Raw genomic sequence first — 18,184 nt, 5'->3', positions numbered from 1 at the left:
CACTGCACACAGCCAGACTCACCGCGATTTCCCAACCTTCCGTACATGGCATTGTTTTTAACAAAAACCCCCGTTTATTTCTCTTTTAGCTTTTCCAAAATTGAAAATATGAAGTCCTACTGCTAAGTGACAAAACCCAAACAAACACAAAACCAGAGAGCCCTCCCCGCTTTCCCTGAAGTCATGGAACACGGGAGGCAGTGCAGAGAACCACGGGCGAGGAGGGCACCTAAAAGGCCCTTCAGCAGAAACCGATAAATACAGGACACCGGCAGGGCAGGTAAACACGAAGAGCAGCAGCGCGAGGCTCTTTTCTCCTCCGGCAAGGCTACGCCCAAGGCATGACTCGCCCCTAATCTTGACTCCCCTGAGCCTCCCTCTAGATTTCACTTGAAGCGGTGTATGAGGCACGCAGCCGTTCTTCCTTGATACATCAGAAAAAACAAAAAGGGGCAATTTTGCCGCCTATTATTGTTTCACGTGTGAATTTTTAAGAAAAATAGCCGAGGCAGCAAGTGTCATTCTTCATATGTCTTCCAAGGCGGCAGAAATACCTCAGAATCTGCGCAAGGCGGTAAACCAGGAAAACTCAGATGAAGGCACCAGCCCAGTCTGCCTCACCAGCTCAAGTTGTACGGTTTACTTACTCATTAGCAAATTCACTGTTTACGAAGATTTGCAGCAGGAAACTGAACATTCAGTACGCTGTTCAAGCGCTCCTTTTTACTCCCCACTGCCAGCTTTATTTCCCACTCGAGAGCCACAGGAGCAGAGGAGACATTACGTTAAACCTTGGGGGTCTTCAGTAGAGCTCCTCATGGAAGTCCTCTGGCAGGGCAGATCATCGCTGTATTCTCCCACCATTATGAGCGCTCAACCCGCCTCGACGAGGATCTCCGTGGCACTCGCTCCTGGGTGGGAAGCCGCACAACTGATTTCAGTCCGCTCCTCCTGCGTGCTCCGGGGAGCTGGGACGCAGCGAGGACCCACGTCCTGTTCACCCAGAAGAGACAAAGCCCTCTGCGCGCCGCTAGCCGGCTGATCTCGCGCCCGCGCCTGGGTGCAGGGCCCCAGGACCAGCCTACGCGCCCGGGCGCGGACCCCGGGCCCAGACGTGGACCTGCCCTGGAGCGGGCCAGGCTGAGGACAGTCGCCGGTGACCAGAGCGTGGGTATGGACGTGGACACCGGCCTGGACCGTACGCCACGCTGCGGACCCCGGCCTGGGGGGTGCATCGCGGGCTGGGGCGTGGGGTCCTGCTGCCGAACCCTCGCGGCGCCCGTCATGTGCTGCCCGTCTTGTCCCCGCGGCTTCCCGTTTCCGCCACCACTTTCTCCCCGCCGCTGCGCTTCCTCTTCCTTTTCCCTGAGGCCTGACCCACTTTCCATTTCACCGCGCCAGCTGGGAAGCTGCAAAGGCGCGGGACCAGCTAGAGGCTGGATCACGTGGCATTAAGACCACATGACAAGCGGGATCACGTGTCGGGCAGGATCACGTGCAGCGTCACGTGCGACGAGAATGGGGAGTCGGGGGTCGACCCACGGCCGGCTCGTGGCCTCTCGCGAGACCTCCGGTCACGTGACGCGGGCGCGGCGGCTCACGTGACGGGCGCTACCGGCCGCAGGGTCTAGTCGGTGCCGGTGCCTTAGCAGCAGGGCCTGTCGAGTCTGTGGACGCCGCCCTCGGCCGTCGCTGCCCGCCGCTGCAGCCTCGCGCCTCTGCGGTTCCTCTGGTCGGCCTCGGCCTCGGCGCCTCGCGCTATGGCTGCTTCTCGCGGCGTCCGGCGGCCGCTGCTGCTGCTCCTGCTCGGTGAGCGTCGGGGTCAAGGGCTAGGGTCGGGGCCTGGGCGCCGCGTCGGAGAGCGGCGTCCGCGGGCGTCCGTGCGGGCCGGGGGAGGCGAAGCCGCCCGCGGCCCGGCTGCCCCTTCGTGCTGCGCCGCGTCGGGCCAGGACCCCTGTGCGCCGTCCCCGCCGCCCTTCAGGGCCTGCGGCGGACCCGGTTCCGAGTCCAGAGGAAGGCGATCGGGGGGCCTGAGTCAGGCGGCGTGCACGCGCGCCCGCCCGCCCGGCGCTCCCAGGGCTCCGGCCCCTCCAGGCGCTCCTGCCGCTGTGACTTCCCGGTTGCCTGTCGGGGAAAGACGGCTCTGCCCCGCGCTGAGCTCGGAGCTCCTCGGACCTGTGACCGCCCCCGAGGGGCGATCATTTCTGGGAGCGGTTGTTGGTACAGGTTTTGTCTTGTTTTGTTAGAAGAGCTCATGATCTTAAACGAATGTTCGTATTTGGTTTCGTGTTTTCAAAGTTCATTTTTTAAATGGAGAGAAAAATTCTGTAACATTGCTAGTGTGACAGCTTGGGGTGCTGTGTGTGTAATAAGTTTTAGATTTCCTTACTATTGAAAACTGCATAAAAGATCTTTTTATTTTTATTGTTTGTTGTTTTTTTTGTTTTGTTTTGGGGTGGTTTTTTTTTTTGAGACAGGGTCTCGCTTTGTAGTGCAGGCTGACACTGAATTCGCTATGTAGCCCAGACTGACTCAAACTCGTGGGGATCCTCCTGCCTCAGTCTCCTGAGGGCTGGGATTACAGGCATGTGCCACCCCATCCGACCAAGAGGTCTTTTAACAAGCTGGATTTAGGTCTGTCCTAAAAGTTTAATTCTTTTCGAAAACATTTGTGACTTTTAAATTACTAGTTAATTGCACATTAATAAGTACAGATTGCTTAAAGCTTCCATTGTTGGACTATTTCGTCAAAGCACAGGGAAGTGCGAACTGAAACTTGAGTACATATGGTGGTTGTAATCGCATAATGTGACTCTTTAAACATTGATGTCAACTGGATGACCTCCTTCCTCTTTCCAGAGGAAGGCTAGCCGCTTGGGAAGTTTGAAAAGTTCTGTGCTAATTAATATTAATTGCTCTTGATTTGGGGAGTTCATCAGTTATTCAGGTGGAGGACTGAGTTCTTCACTAGATTTTAGGTCAAAATGTTTTTGTGATCTTGTAGTTTTGAATTTATATTAGGTCAAACCTACCCGTGTTACCTGCTGAGACTTCTGCACACACTTTGTAGCACCAGGGTATCTGTGCTGAGTGTTTTTTTAGTGTGTCTGTTTCTCCCTGCTTCAGCTCAGCCCACCCCAACCCTGACACATGGTACACACTCGGAACCTACAGGAAGAAATTCATTTTACAGCAGTGCTTAACCAGAGAGCGAAAAATCAGCTTTAAAAAAATATGTGTAATTGTGCCGTTCCTCTAGATTCAGTGTCTGGGGGAGAACTTTGACTTTTTTCTTTTTTTCTTTTTTTTTTTTTTTTTTTTTTTGATACTGATATGAACCCAGGGCCTTCTCACTGAACTGTGTCCTCAACTCTTTTTTGAGGAGTGGGGGTGGGGGAGCAAGGTTTTGCTGTGTAGTTCAGGCTGACCTTTGAACTCACTTTGTAGCCCAGGATGGCCTCAAACTCGGCAATCCTCTTGCCTCAGCCTCCTAAATGCTTGGATTACAGGCATTTGCCACCACTGCTGGCTTTTTTTTTTTTTTTTTTTTTTTTTTTTAACTTTTTGAGATGGGATCTTGTTAAGTATGCTCAAGCTTGTGATCCTCCTGCCTCAAACTTCCAGAGTACAGGATCACAAGTGTGTGCCACCATGCTTGGCTGATTTTTTTAAATTGTCGTAAGTGATTGTCTGTCACTGTTTAAGAAGAGACATACTGTGTTAAAAGGGGCCAGGACAAAGTGGGTGTATTTTTTTTTAATGAAAATTAATTTACTGACTCCCTCAGATGGCAGTTTCTCACATTTGAAAAGCAAATGTTAAAAAAAAAAAAAAAAGCAGGTGTTTTGTAGTCTGAATTCTATTCCTACACCAGCTGTTGAGAGAGGCAGCATGGTCAGATGTGGCACCTTCACTGCAGCCAGCAACCAGAGAAGCAGAAGACGCGTACCACTCACTGGCTGTGTGATCGTGGGCAAGTTAGGTTGCTTCTCTGTGCCCTAGTCTCCACCTCTGTGAAAGGAATCACAGATAGTGACTGCTGTTAGCATTGTCGTGATAATCAGTACTTGCAAAGCATTTTGATCAGTGCCTGCCACAGTGTAAATGTATTGTAAGTGCTTGTTAAGCTGGTTGCTGGCACACACCTATTGTTCCAATGCTCAGAAGACTTAGGCAGGAGGATCCCTTGACTCTATGAGTTTGAGATAAGCCTGGGCAGTATAGCAAGAAATATTCCCCCTAAAACAAGTAAGGGCTTGTTAAATAACATACCGTTTTTGTTTTGTTTTTTGAGATACGGTCTCACTGTGTAGTTTGGGCTGACCTCAAACTCCCAGTGATCCTACTGCCTCAGCCTTCCCAGTGCTGGGATTACAGGCATGCACCGCCACACCTGGCTAATATATACTATCTTTATGATACTTTGTGTTAGAAAATGATGATTTTTTGTGTGTGGGGGGGGGTTCTGTTTGAGACAGGATCTTGCTATGCAGTTCAGGCTGGCCTTGAGCTCACTTTGTAACTGAGGCTGGTCTCAAACTTGCCATGATCCTCCTGCCTCAGCCTCCCCAGTGCTGGGATTACAGGTGTGCGCCACCACACCCAGCGTGAAACTGATGATTACGTGATGAATTTGACAAGAAACTACGTAATACACTTATTGTGAAAGCTGGTACCAGTGCAGACACTCAGCAGCACTGGCTGGGGAGATGCTCTCACAACCTTGAGGTGTCAGCGTCTTGTGTTTCCTGTTCATAGGCTCGGAAGTTGAGGATTGGGTGGTTGCACGTAGCCCAAGGTTGCACACCTAGTAAGTGGTGACAGAGCCACTGAGACCTGAGGTCTCTGTCTTTGGTGCGTGTGTGCTGTACACAACCGCAGGAATTTCTACAAGTGGGAGTCTTTTGAAGGAGTGTGTTGAGGCTGCCCTTTTGTGTGACCCCTGGAGAGGTGCACAGGCTTCTGGGCAGAAGTTGTGGAGCCCCAGCAGCTGCTCCTGACGGGCTCTGGCACTGCCAGATCAGGCAGCGTACTGTGATCGGAGGAGGTGGTTTTGTTGTTTTTTTCCTTCAGATCAGTTGCCACTGTTAAGTCTTTTAAAAGACTTTGGAGCATTGGCCTGTGTATGTTTCTTTTAAAACTGTGCTGTCTGGGCCCAGGACATAACTTAATAGCACCACACCTGCCTGGCAAGTGCTAGGCCCTCTTGTGCTAGGTGAGTTTGATTCTAAGTGCTAGGTGAGTTTGATTCTAAAATAAATAAATAATAAAATTCTGCTTTCTTACACTTTCATTTAAATTTTTCTTTTGACCCAAATTGGGTTCTGTGGGGGTAAGTTTTATCAATTCAGAATTTCTAGGGCTCTTTTGAGTAAATATGGACACTTAGTACTACTAAAGCTTGTTTTAAAATTATTTTAGTCATACTTTGTTGTATTTTGAAAGCTCATACTCTCAAATATCTGCTGAGTGAGAAGAAAATCTGTGATTGAGAAGGTATTAGTGTGATATCTTTCATGATGAAATGTTTTGGTTCAATAAAACATTTTGTTTCATTTTGTGGTGTCAGGAATCTAACTGGGGACTCTGAGCCTGTGTCACTGAGCCACAGGCCAGGCCAGAAGACCTTTTTTGGAATGTTTCAGGAAGCATTAAGAGGACAGCTTCTTCAGAGCTGGCTATGTGGTATCAGGGCATGGGACCCCTTCAGCCCTCGCCCTGAGGACTTTTCAGGCCGAGGAAGCTGGGCAGTATCATGGACATGTCATGTGTCCAGTCTGTCCCTGTTTCTGCCCCTGCCTGTGCCTCCCACACTGCTACTACTGCCTCCCGCAGGTCTGGTCCCTCCTCACAGACAGGAGTGGAAATGTTGTGTTTTTAAAAACCTTTCCTGTGTTGAAAATAGGTTATATAATCTCCTAGGTTTTTCAAGCGTACTATTCATTCATTGGAAATGCTTTTTAGTATAGTGTTGCCTGTGTATTGTGGGTGTGGATTAAACAAAGCAAACCAAGTAACAGTTACCCTTTTTAAATTTAAAAATATTTTTATAACATTAACCTCAATTTATAGTGATAAGAAAAAGAGCTATCTTTAGCAAATTTGAATCTGCAACAGATTACAAACTTTGTGGTGTGAAACACACCACAAAGTTCTCTTGTCTTTTTTGGGAGTCAAGGTCTTGCTAAATGTCCAAGCTGGCCTTGCTCTTGAATTGTCCTGCCACAGCTTCATGAAAGTGGCCAGAATTCCAAGTGTGTGCGTTTTTTATAAACATAGATTTTGTTATTTACCAGCAGCTTAAGGGAAAATGTGGGGTGTCTGGTTATACATTTGACTTTACATTGGAATACTAGTTTCTCACTCTTTTTTTTTTTTTTTTTTTTTTGAGACAGTCTCGCTCTGTAGTTCAGGCTGGCCTTGAACTCATGGTGATCCTCCTGCCTCAGCCTCCTGAGTGCTGGGATTACAAGTGTGCCCCACCACACCTGATACAGGACGGAGTACTAGTTTCTCTTAAAGGTTTTATTTTCTGTATGTCCCAAGGGTAAAATGAATTTGGTTTACTGGAATCCAACTCACTTTCCCAGGGTGTTGTGTTTTAAATGAAAAGTTGGATGATCTTCCCCTGAGGATGCTGTCCCCAAGTGAGCTTGAGTCACATGTACACTGAGAGCGGCAGACCAGGCTGCAGGTGTGTAAATGCTTGTGGGAGAGTGTGCACATTGAGAGTGATGGGAGGCTGCAGGTGTGTAAATGTTTTTGCAAAAGTGTGCACAAACTTGTAGCAATGCAAGCAAGTGATGATGACATAGCATTTCTGGACAGTTCACAGTGGTGGCCAATAATGTCTGGCTTTAGAACTAGGTGTACTGATCTTTGTAAATGAATTGTGATTTGTCAGAGTGCAAGAACCAACCCTAAAGAGCCTTGGAGCCTCTCCCCTGACTTTCTGGAAAGAACAGCCCCACCCGGACAGGTGGAGGGTGTGCCTCAGGCTTCTCAGCTATGAGGAGGTTAGATTGAGCTACTGTGCTCTGGGACTGTCTTGAAACTGGGTGAAGCACTCAAGAGTCCATAGCTGTCCTTGCCACACCCCTCCCTTGGTTCTGAGAGGTAAAAGCCTATCAGACTCTTAAGTACCAGTTTAGGACCACAGGGAAAGGTGCTCTGCCCACCCTGGAGTTCTCAGAAGGTCATTATACTATCTGTACCTGGTGCTGCTACACTTACAGACAGATCCTGAGGAGTAGGAACAACATACACTTGGAGTGAGGTGGAAATTGATGTATAAGCCCACCCCTGAGTATTTAGGAGTAAAGCACTAAATAGCTGTGGATCAGGTTGGCAAACCAGTGGGATGAATTTGGAAGAGTGTCAAGGAGGGATAGAACACCAGGTGCACCAACCAGCCTGTACCGTCCACATCCAGTGCCTGATAAGATATTCTGATAGAGTCTATTACTGGTACAGCTCCAGAAAACAGAAATGCCTAGTTGTGCTTGGAACAGGTGTTTGATTCTGTCTGTCTTTTCCTGGAGGTAGTGGGCCTCACGTGTGGTGCCGCGGCGGTGTTTGAGGTGAGAGACAGCAACGGGACAGCTTGTATCATGGCCAGCTTCTCTGCTGCCTTCGAGACCAGCTATGAGAGTGAGCCTGGCCCCAAGGTAGGTAACACTGGTGCTCCCGCCTCGCCCTGTGAGGGTGCCTGTTGGAGGGGGCATTAGGGTTTGAAGTACTGCTCTGAAGACCATCCCAGCTGAGTGAGGCCCTTTCCCCCAGGGCCCCTCCAGGGGCATCAGGCACCTCTTCTGTTCTCTGTGCCATGACTGTGGTCACAGCATGCAAACACCGCCTTGTGCTGTGGCTTGCGCCATCTCACCCTGCACAGTCTTGCGGTTTCCTCCATGACCATTTACTGTCATCAGAGCAGTACTCACAGTGTTAATTAGGCCCCCTATTGGCTGTTTCATGTTCTTTTTTTGTGACTAGTGAACAGCTCCATGTTTTGCTCTGTTGCACTTACTTTAGATCAGTTGCTATACTCCAGGAAGTGAACATAGGTGGTAGCTTATGCAGTGCTGCTTATATTAAAATATTCTTGGTTCTGTTAAAACAACTTTAGGTGACTTAAGGTTTTTTTTATCTCTCCTAGATTTATAACAGATAGGTATATGTGTTGTATTTGTTCCTTAATCACCTGTTAGTATTACCTAATACCTGCACACTGTTTAATACGTTTTCCTTGAAGTGCCGCCCTGAGCCATATTGTGCTTTCAGTTCTCGGTGGGTGCTGCCATCCTTGTGTACCTCCATGTCAGCAGAGCACACAGCCTTCATGGGCTAGGGCAGTCAGAGGCAGTGCTGTCCAGTGTGTGCTGGACTCTGTGCAGTGCTGGGCTCTGTGAACTCATCTGCTCTAGTCTCGTGTAAATGTGTCTGTGACAACTGAAGAAAATCGGGGTGTTTGAATTGTGAAGGTGTCTCAAACTACAGCTACTTGTCAAAGTACTTTTTCTTTTATATTCTACTTTCCTTTTTCTGTTTGTATTTGGTGGTCAGATTTTTAGAAGACAGCTTGTTACAGTCTTGACACGGACACGGTAGTCCACATGCAGTCATGAGCTTCATCATTTTATAGATGTCTTCATCACCTGGTGAAGCTCTATGTCACATTCCCATGTGGCTTTGTTGTGTAGTTTACCTAACAGCCCACTTCATGTTATTGGATGTCAGGTGGTTTCCCAAATTCAAATAGTTCTGTAGTAAACACCTTTGCTTAGCAATATATTGCCCCCTCTTGCCCATGCTGAAGATTAAGCCCAGGGCCTTTGCACTGAGCTGTGTCCTCAGCCTTTTAAACATTTTTTAATATGTAGGCAGTAGTCCAAGTTGAGCTCAAACTTGGAATCTTCCTACCTTGGCCTCCCAGAGCACTAGGATTATAGGCATTTGCTGCTATACCTGGTTTACCAGATATACTTTAAACAAACATTACTATAGCAAAAAGTAATGACAGCTTTCTTCAAATATAATGTATAACTGGCCATGGTACCAAGTATAGATTAAGTTAGTTTAGTGTTGATTCTGTTATAAATTAAAGTTATTTTAATAGAAGCACTGTTTTGTTGTGAAACAGTCTCATGATGGAGTCCAGACTGGCCTTGAACTTGTTGTGTAACCTAGCTTGGCCTCCAACTCAAAACCCTCCTGTCTTAGCTTTCCAAATGTAGGGATTCTGGGCATGCCCCACACCAGGCTTGGCAGTGTTAACTATGAATGATAAAGTTACCTTTCTCTTAGACTTGATCATTAGTCTGTTGCTGACATGCAGTACTGACCTTTTTCTTGGGTTTTGTTGAATACATTAAAAGTGCATGTCTTACAGAGGTGTAAGAAAAGTCTAGCCCCAGAAGTTTAATATATACTTAAGAATGACCAGAGGTGGAGAGTGGGAGGGTAGCATTGCCTGGAGAAGATACCGTTGGATGAGAGGCAAGTGCTGTTTGCCCTGGTTTGATTGTCACATGTTATATGTGTGTATTGAGTTACTCTGTACCACACAAATTTGAACAAATACTTTTATCAAATAAAAACTTACTATGAAGTGGTACCTTAAAATTGTACCTGAAATGGAGCTGAAGTTTCTGTCAGCTTCATAGAAGGTAGGTCTTCCTGTGGCATTTCTGCTTTTCAAGGGGTTCTCAAATTATGTGTCCTAGAATGTGACCTTTGACCTCCCGCCTTCTGCACAAGTACTGAACAGCAGCTCGTGTGGTGGAGGCAATGCCTCCGAGCCCAGGCTTGCCATCGCCTTCGGAGATGGACATTCACTTACCCTCCAGTTCACACGGAACACCACCCGCTACCGCGTGCAGCACCTGCGCTTTGTGTATAACTTGAAAGACTCACGTACCTTCCCCAATGCAAGCTCCAAGGGTGAGAGCCAGGGCTGCACATGGGGAGGAGGAAACTGGGTTTAAGGGTGGTTGAGCTCGCTGGGAACCAAGCGCTATAAGAAGTTCAGTGTACGTGTTTTTCTGTTCTGTTTTTTGGGGTTTTTTTTGGTGGTGTTTTGTTCTTGATGCAGAAGTCAAGACTGAGGACTCCATAACTGACATTCTGGCGGACATAGACAAAAAGTACCACTGTGTCAGCGCTACCCAGGTGCACATGAAGAACGTGACTGTCACACTCTCCAATACCACCATCCAGGCCTACCTGTCCAACAGCAACTTCAGCAAGGGAGGTGAGATGCTGCCAGGCTGTAGTGACTGCGGGGCCTCACCTGAGTCTCAGCACCTGGCATACTAAGTAGCAAGTGTCTGCATAACTGGCCTTGGAGGGTGAGGCAGGACTGGACAGAGCAAGCCAGGCCCAGACAGATACCGCCTGCCCTTACTCACCCACAGGCCCAGGAAGGAAGAGGGACTCGAGCTGGGAGTGGGTGGAGGTGGGGCGAAATGTGGCTTCTGAGACAAGGCAGGTGAGGTGACATGGGTGTCCACAGTGCACACGGAAGAAAGGGGGCAGAGGACCAGAGTAGTGGACCCCTTTCCTGTGCCAACCGTCCTGGGCTGGGCACTTGGGAACAGGCTCCACGCTGGCTCCCCCTTCTGTGCGGGTCAGACAGGCCCAGGATGGAGGCAGAAGACCCACCTTCCTGAGGAGGTCTTCACTAGGGCCTCTCCCCTATACCAGCCAGTGAGATCTGGGGCAGATGGGCAGGGTCCAGGCTGCCTCCTTTCCGTGACCAGTGACAAGATGGTCAAGGGCTTGTGTTCTTTACCTGTAAAATAAGTACAGTAGTCTGGCTTTTGAAGGTTGGGATTAAAGGAAATGTGTGAGAAGTTTTTATTTCAGTACCTGGCAGAGAACAGCAAAATTTTTTCTTTGTAGTACTGGGAATTGAACCCAGGAGTGCTATACCACTGAGCTATATCCCTGACTTTTAAATTTTTTTCTGGCAGGCATTTTCTTACCAGTACTTTCAAGAAAAAAACAAATGAAAGAGGGGGGAAAGACAGTAAAATATATTTGTTTTGGGAGTGGTGGTACACACTTGTAATTCTAGCTATTAAGGAGGCTGAAGCAGGAGGATTGCAAGTTTCAGATTATCCTGGGCAAAATAAGTGAGACCTTTTCTCAGAGAGAGGGCTGAGGCTGGGATATAGTAGAGCAACTCTTGCCTGCCATATGTCGGGCCTTTGGTTCAATCCCCAGTACTGCAGAAAGGGTGTTGGAGAAATCCCAAATCATCTTCATCAGGTCAGAAACCATGCCATTTAGGCTGGGTGTGGTGGCACACACTATAATCCCAGCACTCGGGAGGCTGAGCCAGGATCACTGTGAGTCCAAGGCCAGCCTGTACTCCATAGTGAGACCCTCAGACCACACAACATGGCATTTTTCAGAAGACTGAGGGTCTGGGGACAGCACTGGGCCCATGGCGTCAGACATGCCACGGCTAACCTGTGCAGTGCACCCTACGGTCTTGCTAGAGGGCATAGGTGGCTTGGGTGCAGGGCTCACAGGAGGGCTTCTTGCCTTGTGGGTTCCTACCAGCAGAGAACTCTCAGCCCTGCCCTGCCCTGCGGTCAGAGAAGAGTCTGAGTATTGTACAGCATCAGTGCTGGTGAGGAGAGTCCAGCTGGAACTCAGCCTCTGGCTCTTCACGTTTCTGGCAGCTGCTTTCACACCAACAGCAGCAGAGCTCAGCTGTCGTCACCCAGCCACAGCCCACAGTCTGATCCGTTCACGGTCTGTCACTTCACAGAAAAGGTGGCAAGAGTGCTAGGGACAGGCCCAGGGCAGAAAGAAGTCCTGCCACAGAGAAGCCAGGTATAACTGGGACAGGTGGGGACTTGCCGAGAGGTTCCAGTGGAGGCAGCCTTGAGTCAGGCATCCAGCAAACCTCGCTGCATTTGGTCTCTGATGCCAACCCCTGGTGCTTGGCGAGGCCCTTTCCCCACAGGTAGGCACAGAGGCACTGCCCTGTGGCCTATCTCAGCAGTGGCGTGGAGCTGCTCCTGCCCAGTTGGGAGGAGACAGCTGCATGTGGGCTTTCAGAGTGGTGTTGGACCTCAGTTAGGCAGAACAGGGCAGGTGTGGAGCCATGGGTGTTCACAGCTTGGCCTGGATCTGTTGTCTGGGCTCAGGCCAGCCTTGCAGGACAGGAGGCCTCTAGCAGCCTTTGGGTCTAGAGCAGGAGGAAGCAGACACACTCCTGGCTGGGCCAGGACCAGTGGTCACAGAATGAGGTTCAGCCTGTGGTGCCACCTTCCGGCCCTGTCACCTGGTGGTGTGCTTTTTTCTGTTCCCTGGCCCATGTGGGGCCTAGAGGCTAGAGATTGTGTTGTGGCTGAGGACAGGCACGGGAAGAGCTCTGAGACCTTGGCTACTTTCTCTGACTGGAAGTGCAGACACAGCAGAAAGGGACTCGCATGTCTTTTTACGTTCATAATTATTTTTGCTTTTTAGAACAGTTTGAAATTCTGCCCCAGGTGAGTGGTTGCCACATATCCTCACTGTCCAGATCTCACACAGTGGTGATTTTTAAAACATAGAATGTATTCTCTGATTCCGAGGGGGGAGAGTCTGAGAACAAGGCCCCTCCATGGGTGGTTGGTAGGGCAGCCCTGGGATGTGCTGCTGTGTGGTCTTGGGGACTGCCCAGAGTTGGGCTTGCAGCCTGCAGCTGCTCCCTGTCCCTCACTCAGCATGTCCTAGCTTCTGAGGTAGGCTCTGAGATTTCACCCTTCCCCTCATGACAATTGGCTTGATTTTGTGTTAAATCTGCAAATGCTTATACTTTGGGAAGGAAGTCTTGCCTTCTTCAGCACTCCTGGGCCAGTCTCTTAGTGAATTCTAGAAGAGTGCTGGTAGCTAAGGTTCATCCGGAAGCCCCACTGAGTATCTGTGGCAGCTGTGGTGTCCTCAGGGTCAGAATCGGGCCCCTGTTAGTCATTGGCTGGTGTGGGGAGGGTTGGGCTGTGGTCACAGGCGTTCTTGTCCCGTGCTGTGTCTCAGGGAAGGAGTCTGAGGCTTTGGGAAGCCATCTCATTGGAAGGGTGCGCAGCAGTACCTTAACAGTCACCCCTTACCCGTCTGGGCCTCCATTGCTGGGAATCCTCAGCACCAGCGGAGGCAGGCTGCCTCTGGGCTTGCAGCGAAGCAGAGAGCTTGTGCCTCACAGCCCAGAGCCCTGGCTGCACTCGCTAGCACCGGAAATACCCGAGCAGATGCTTGGAGGGCTCCTTGCTAACTCTGCGCCCTTGTCTTGAGAAGTGTATCCTGGCCTCACTGTGTTGAGCAGGCTGGTCCCCTGCGCCTGCTGGGATGGGGAGTAGAAGAGCTCTCAGGACGCCCCTGGGGCAGCTCCTTCCTGAGGACTGTGCGCCACCTTTACATTTGAAGTACTGACACCACAGCAGCATAAACTGCATAAACACACTTAACTTTTGGTAAAATTGCATGGTTTCTTTCTCCATTTTCTCTTTATTCTTGGGGTTCCTAGGCATTTCCATGGTTTATGTTATGTTTTCTCTCAACCAAATTTCTAGCTTCTTTAGGGAAGAGTCCCAGAGCATTTATGTGGAGTGTATTGTTGTGTCCCTGGTCTGTTCCCATTAGGAGTTCTAACCAGTTGTTGGATGAATACATTTCTGCTCAGTGGTTGTTTTGGCCATAAAATGGCTTTTTCTCTTGCCTGTGTCATTTTTAATAACAGAGGGAGAAGGAGGCTCTGTGAACGTGCTTGTCAGCTGTGAGGGCCTAGCCAAAAAGCCTTCTTTATCTCACCACTTCGGGTCAAATGGACAAAAACTTGGGTGGTTTATAAATCGTTTAAATGAGGCCCACACCAGGAGTGAAAATCGTTTAAATGAGGCCTCCCTGAACTGAGCCTGTCTGCCATGTGGATGGAGAAAGCAGAAACCTTTCTAAGGGCCCCTCCAAGCCAGCAGACTGAGTCCACCCTGAAGTGGGGAGGATCTGTGTCCTTGGCTGGGGCACTGGGTTATGTTCAGCCCAGGCCTGTGGGCCTGGGTCCCCACGGGACTCAGATCTATCCATCTTTCTTTCTCAGGGTTTGAAATGTGGGTATGCTTTTAAGCATGGGTCCTCATAAACCTCACTTCCGCCCAGTTGAGCAGTTTTTGTTCATTCCTTAGAAGCCAGTGTCTCTTGTAGTCCAGCCTGAGTTGAAGGGATTGAAGCTGAATAGTCCTGTACTTGGGTTTTCATTCAGGACAGAGTTCATTGGACATACTGCTGTCAGGAAGGATGGGCCTTCAGGCCTCAGGCCCGGGAAGGGTGCACAGCCTCACACTCCCCTCCTCTCCTCCCCAGCAGGGGCTTCATTGTCAGAGAGTGTTAAGAGGGTCAGGTAGTCATGGAGCTGAGGGGATGTGCTCTACACCAAGGGCTGCAGCTCGGCGACCCGTGGCTTCACCTGGAGATGAGCCAGGTGTCTACCAGCACTGTGGGCCTCGTGGTCTGGGCTCTGCCCCACAACCCAAGATGGTTACTCAGAAGCGTGGGTACAGTTCACTGTACACCCACCTTGGGCTTTTCCTCTGTCCAAAAGGGGGTTTACCTGAGGGTGCCCACAGGGAGGAACCTTTCCAGAAGTGTGCAGGGCCTGTTGGGGCATAGTGAAGAGACCAAAGGCAGAGCTGGCCACTGGAAGGGCGCTGAGATGAGCTTCACTTTGCATCTGAATGAGAAATGTATGCTTCATCAGGCAGCGTGGTGCCTCCCCAGGCTTCCCGCACATTCTCATGACTCAGCCCCACAGAAATGTGGGTAAGGATGGAACTGGAAGGAAAACCTGAACCTGTTATTCCAGACTCCTGGATTAGCCACAGAGAAAACAGGAAGGCAGGTGTTGGCCTGAGGGCGAGTACTGTGTGCAGCAGCCCCAGCCCTTGTACAGTTGCCCTGTTGCTGGTCAGGCTGCTCTGGCCAAGGGCAGAGCCACAGTCAGAAACCAAGCCTGTCCCCAGGCGGCCTCTGCATAGGCCCCCACATCCCTTACTTCCTCAGTGACTGTCTCTTACTCGTCCCCTCACACCTTGCCCCAGAGAGAAACCAAAACAGCCACTCCAGCTCTCCTTTGGTGTACCCCACCCCCAGCTGGGCCATGAGCAGGGACCCCTGTGGTGGTTGTGATGTCTCTAGCACATGCCTGGCTTGTGAGAAGTCAGTGAGGATGTGTTGCCACATTTCACACTGTGGGGACTTGCAGACAGCAGGTGTTTGTCCATTCCCTTGTGGCGGAGGAGCAGGGTTGTCCTGGAGTGGAGGTACAGGCTGGGAGATGCTCGGCTTCCTGCAGGGTCAGCTGTCCTGCTGCAGAGGTAGAAACAGGCGGAAGGGACTCTAGGTCCTGGTGCACCTGTCCCTGTGCACATAGTTGCCCAGAGACCTGGCCACTGTTCAGCCAAAGCTGGGCTGGATGGAGGGGAGGATACCAGGTCCACGGGCTCAGTGTGGGCTTCTCATTTCCGAGTTTGGTCTCAGGAAGTCAGTGGTTGTTAGAACAGTGCTGGGCTTGCAACTCGGCTGCATGTGCCCTCTCCTTTGTCCCCACAGAAACGCGCTGCAAGCAGGACATGCCATCCCCGACCTCCGTGCCACCTGCACCACCCACACCACCCAGCCCCTCGCCCAGCCCTGTGTCTCCGAGCCCCTCCACGCACAGGTACAGTGTGAGTGGCGATAACGGGACCTGCCTGCTGGCCAACATGGGACTGCAGCTGAACATCACCTATGCACGGAAGGACAACACGGTAGGAGGATGGCCATTCCTGAGAGGCAGTCTGCGGTGTAGGATGCGCGTTCTCTTCTGGGCATGGTAGTGACTCTGCAGTCTCAGAGCGGGCCCAAGGCTGAGGTGTCCTTTTCTGCTTTCTCTAGACCGTGACCAGAGTGGTCAACATCAACCCCAATGCAACTACTGCCGGGGGGAGCTGTGGTGCCCAGGTGGTGTCCCTGCAGCTGAAGGAGAAGAACATGGTGCTGGTCTTGAGCTTTGGCTTGGTGAGGCTCTGGGCACCTTATCACCACGGCTCCTACACCAGGGGCCCCTTCAGTGGCTGTCTTCCTGCCACCTTCCCTCTGGCTTTGGTGGGCGTTGGGCAGGACCCCTTCCTGCTTCCAAGGAGCCCAGGCTGCTGCTGCTGACCGCAGTGAAGGTGGGCAGAGCCCCGCAGTCACGGCCCTGTGGGAGGAGGTGGTGCAGTGCTCCTGTGCTCCGCACTCTCCCTGGAAAGAGTCAGGTATAGAGACAGCAAGACGGGAAGAGTGATGCTGCTCATCAGTGCTGTTCACACGTGGTGTGAGTAAGCTGGTTAGCAGCTGGGCTTCTTGAAGTTCAGCTCTCCTGTAGCATCCACCAAAAGTTCGCTGTTTTATAACATGACTCCTGTAGTGCCCTTCTCAGCAGAATGTCTGAATCCACAAAATGGCCTGGAAGGAGCTGACCACAGTGTGGTATCCTGTAGGTAGGACGCCGTGCAGCTTCGTTCTAGAGCAAAAAAACAGGCTTGTCAGACTGATGCCTTGTTGCCTGCCAGGGTGACAGTGCCTGCGCCATACCTGAAGGCAGCTAAGGTCTCTTCTCTTTCAGAATACGAGTGCCAACCAGTTCTTCTTGCAAGAAGTCCAGTTGAACATGACTGTCCCTGATGCCAGAGGTGAGCCCCACGATGCTGTGACTCCTACCCAGCGAGCACACGACCCCTGCCTGTGGTAGCCTGAAGTGATCAGACCCTCACCTGTCTTGCAGGGCCCAGCTTCCACGCGGCCAACAGCTCACTTAGAGCCCTGCAGGCCACTGTGGGGAACTCTTACAAGTGCTCAGCTGAGGAACGGCTGCTTGTCACGCCCACCTTCTTCCTCAACCTCTTTGGTGTTCAGGTCCAAGCTTTCAAGGTCGAAGGGGACAAGTTTGGGTCTGGTGAGTATACTTCGGGCAGTGTACATGGTGCCTGGCAGTGCAGCAAGGGGGAGAGTGCCTGTCCCTATCCGTGCTGCCTGCATGCAGCCTCCCACCCTGGCACCCCTTTCTTCCCCTGCCAGTGAAGCCTGGCGGGCAGTTGGGCAGGCCTTGGGGTGACGTGCCTTCCATGTTGCAGCGGAGGAGTGTCTGCTGGACGGCAACAGCATGCTGATCCCCATCGCTGTGGGTGGCGCCCTGGCCGGGCTCGTGCTCGTCGTGCTCATCGCCTACCTCATAGGCAGGAAGAGGAGCCATGCAGGCTACCAGACGATCTAGAGAGGGCAACGGGGTATGCTGCAGACGCTGCAGGCGAGGCCTCTCACGTCCTGGGCGTGCATATGTGCGTGCGTGGCGTGGAGGGAGGCACACTTTCTGGCAAACTTCTCAAATCTGCTTAAAATGTGAAGTTCATCTTGCAGCATTTACTATGCACAAAGAGTTAATATTGAAATGACGGTGTTAATTTTGCTAACTGGGTTAAATATTTTGCTAACTGGTTAAACGTTAATATTTACCAAAGTAGAACTCTGCAGAGGGCAAGAATGCTTTTCTGAATTGGCATGGGCTCCATTCATTCGATGTTTTAAAATTTGGTGTTGGTTCTTTTATTCTTTGCTCAGATTTAGGCCTTGCAGATGTCTGGTCTGAACATTGCAGACTGACAGGCGGTGGCTGATCCCTAGGCCGGCACGCCAAGGAGTTCAGACCAGCGGAGCAGGAAACTCCATGGGCACTGGGGGCATCTGGAGGCTTGGTGCAGCTTTAGGTCAAGAGGGCCAGGCCCAGCGTCCAGCCAGGCATGGCCTCGGTGTTCCCACACCCACTGCCTGAGAGCCGCTGCTTTTCTAGGTGTTGGAAGGGTATTATTTTTGTTCACTTGTGATGTGGTTTCTGGTCTTCTGTTGGCATCAGGTAGCCCTGTTGTGCACTGTACACTGATGGACTTGCTCTGCTGATGCCTCTGCTGTGCCCAGTGGCTGGAAACAGAGCCCGGCTCTGTGAGATGCATTGCCTGTAACGATGCTAATAAACAGTCTCTTTCTTTGTCTGTCTGGACCTTGTGCTTCTGTCAGCACTGCAAGTGCCCAGGATGGTGTGGACACAGAGCTGGGGGTGGGCTGCTGACTAGTCCGAGACCGTTGGCATCTCTTGAAGCATGGTGTGGACTGTGCTTGCTGCAAG

The 18,184-nt window shown here is 50.8% G+C and overlaps 1 protein-coding gene across 2 annotated transcripts; it reads left to right on the top strand.

Annotated features, from left to right (window-relative positions):
• Nucleotides 1–1,607: 1,607 nt before the first annotated feature.
• Nucleotides 1,608–18,050, top strand: Lamp1 (lysosomal-associated membrane protein 1). Of its 2 annotated transcripts, XM_005373951.2 has the most exons (10): nt 1,608–1,809; nt 7,546–7,667; nt 9,723–9,939; nt 10,091–10,249; nt 15,595–15,791; nt 15,919–16,041; nt 16,631–16,697; nt 16,790–16,960; nt 17,139–17,291; nt 17,623–18,050. In XM_005373951.2, the coding sequence occupies exons 1-9, from the start codon at nt 1,761–1,763 to the stop codon at nt 17,276–17,278; spliced, it is 1,245 nt and encodes a 414-aa protein (XP_005374008.1). In that variant the 5' UTR covers nt 1,608–1,760; the 3' UTR covers nt 17,279–17,291; nt 17,623–18,050. The 2 variants fall into 2 exon arrangements, with proteins under 2 accessions (XP_005374008.1, XP_005374007.1); XM_005373950.2 differs by having other exon boundaries at nt 17,139–18,050.
• Nucleotides 18,051–18,184: the final 134 nt, after the last annotated feature.

This window comes from Chinchilla lanigera, unplaced genomic scaffold, assembly GCF_000276665.1.
Source record: "Chinchilla lanigera isolate Chin_1 unplaced genomic scaffold, ChiLan1.0 scaffold00003, whole genome shotgun sequence".
Classification (NCBI taxonomy): domain Eukaryota; kingdom Metazoa; phylum Chordata; class Mammalia; order Rodentia; family Chinchillidae; genus Chinchilla; species Chinchilla lanigera.
Note: the sequence above shows the minus strand (reverse complement) of the source record. Positions and strands in the feature narration are given on the sequence as shown.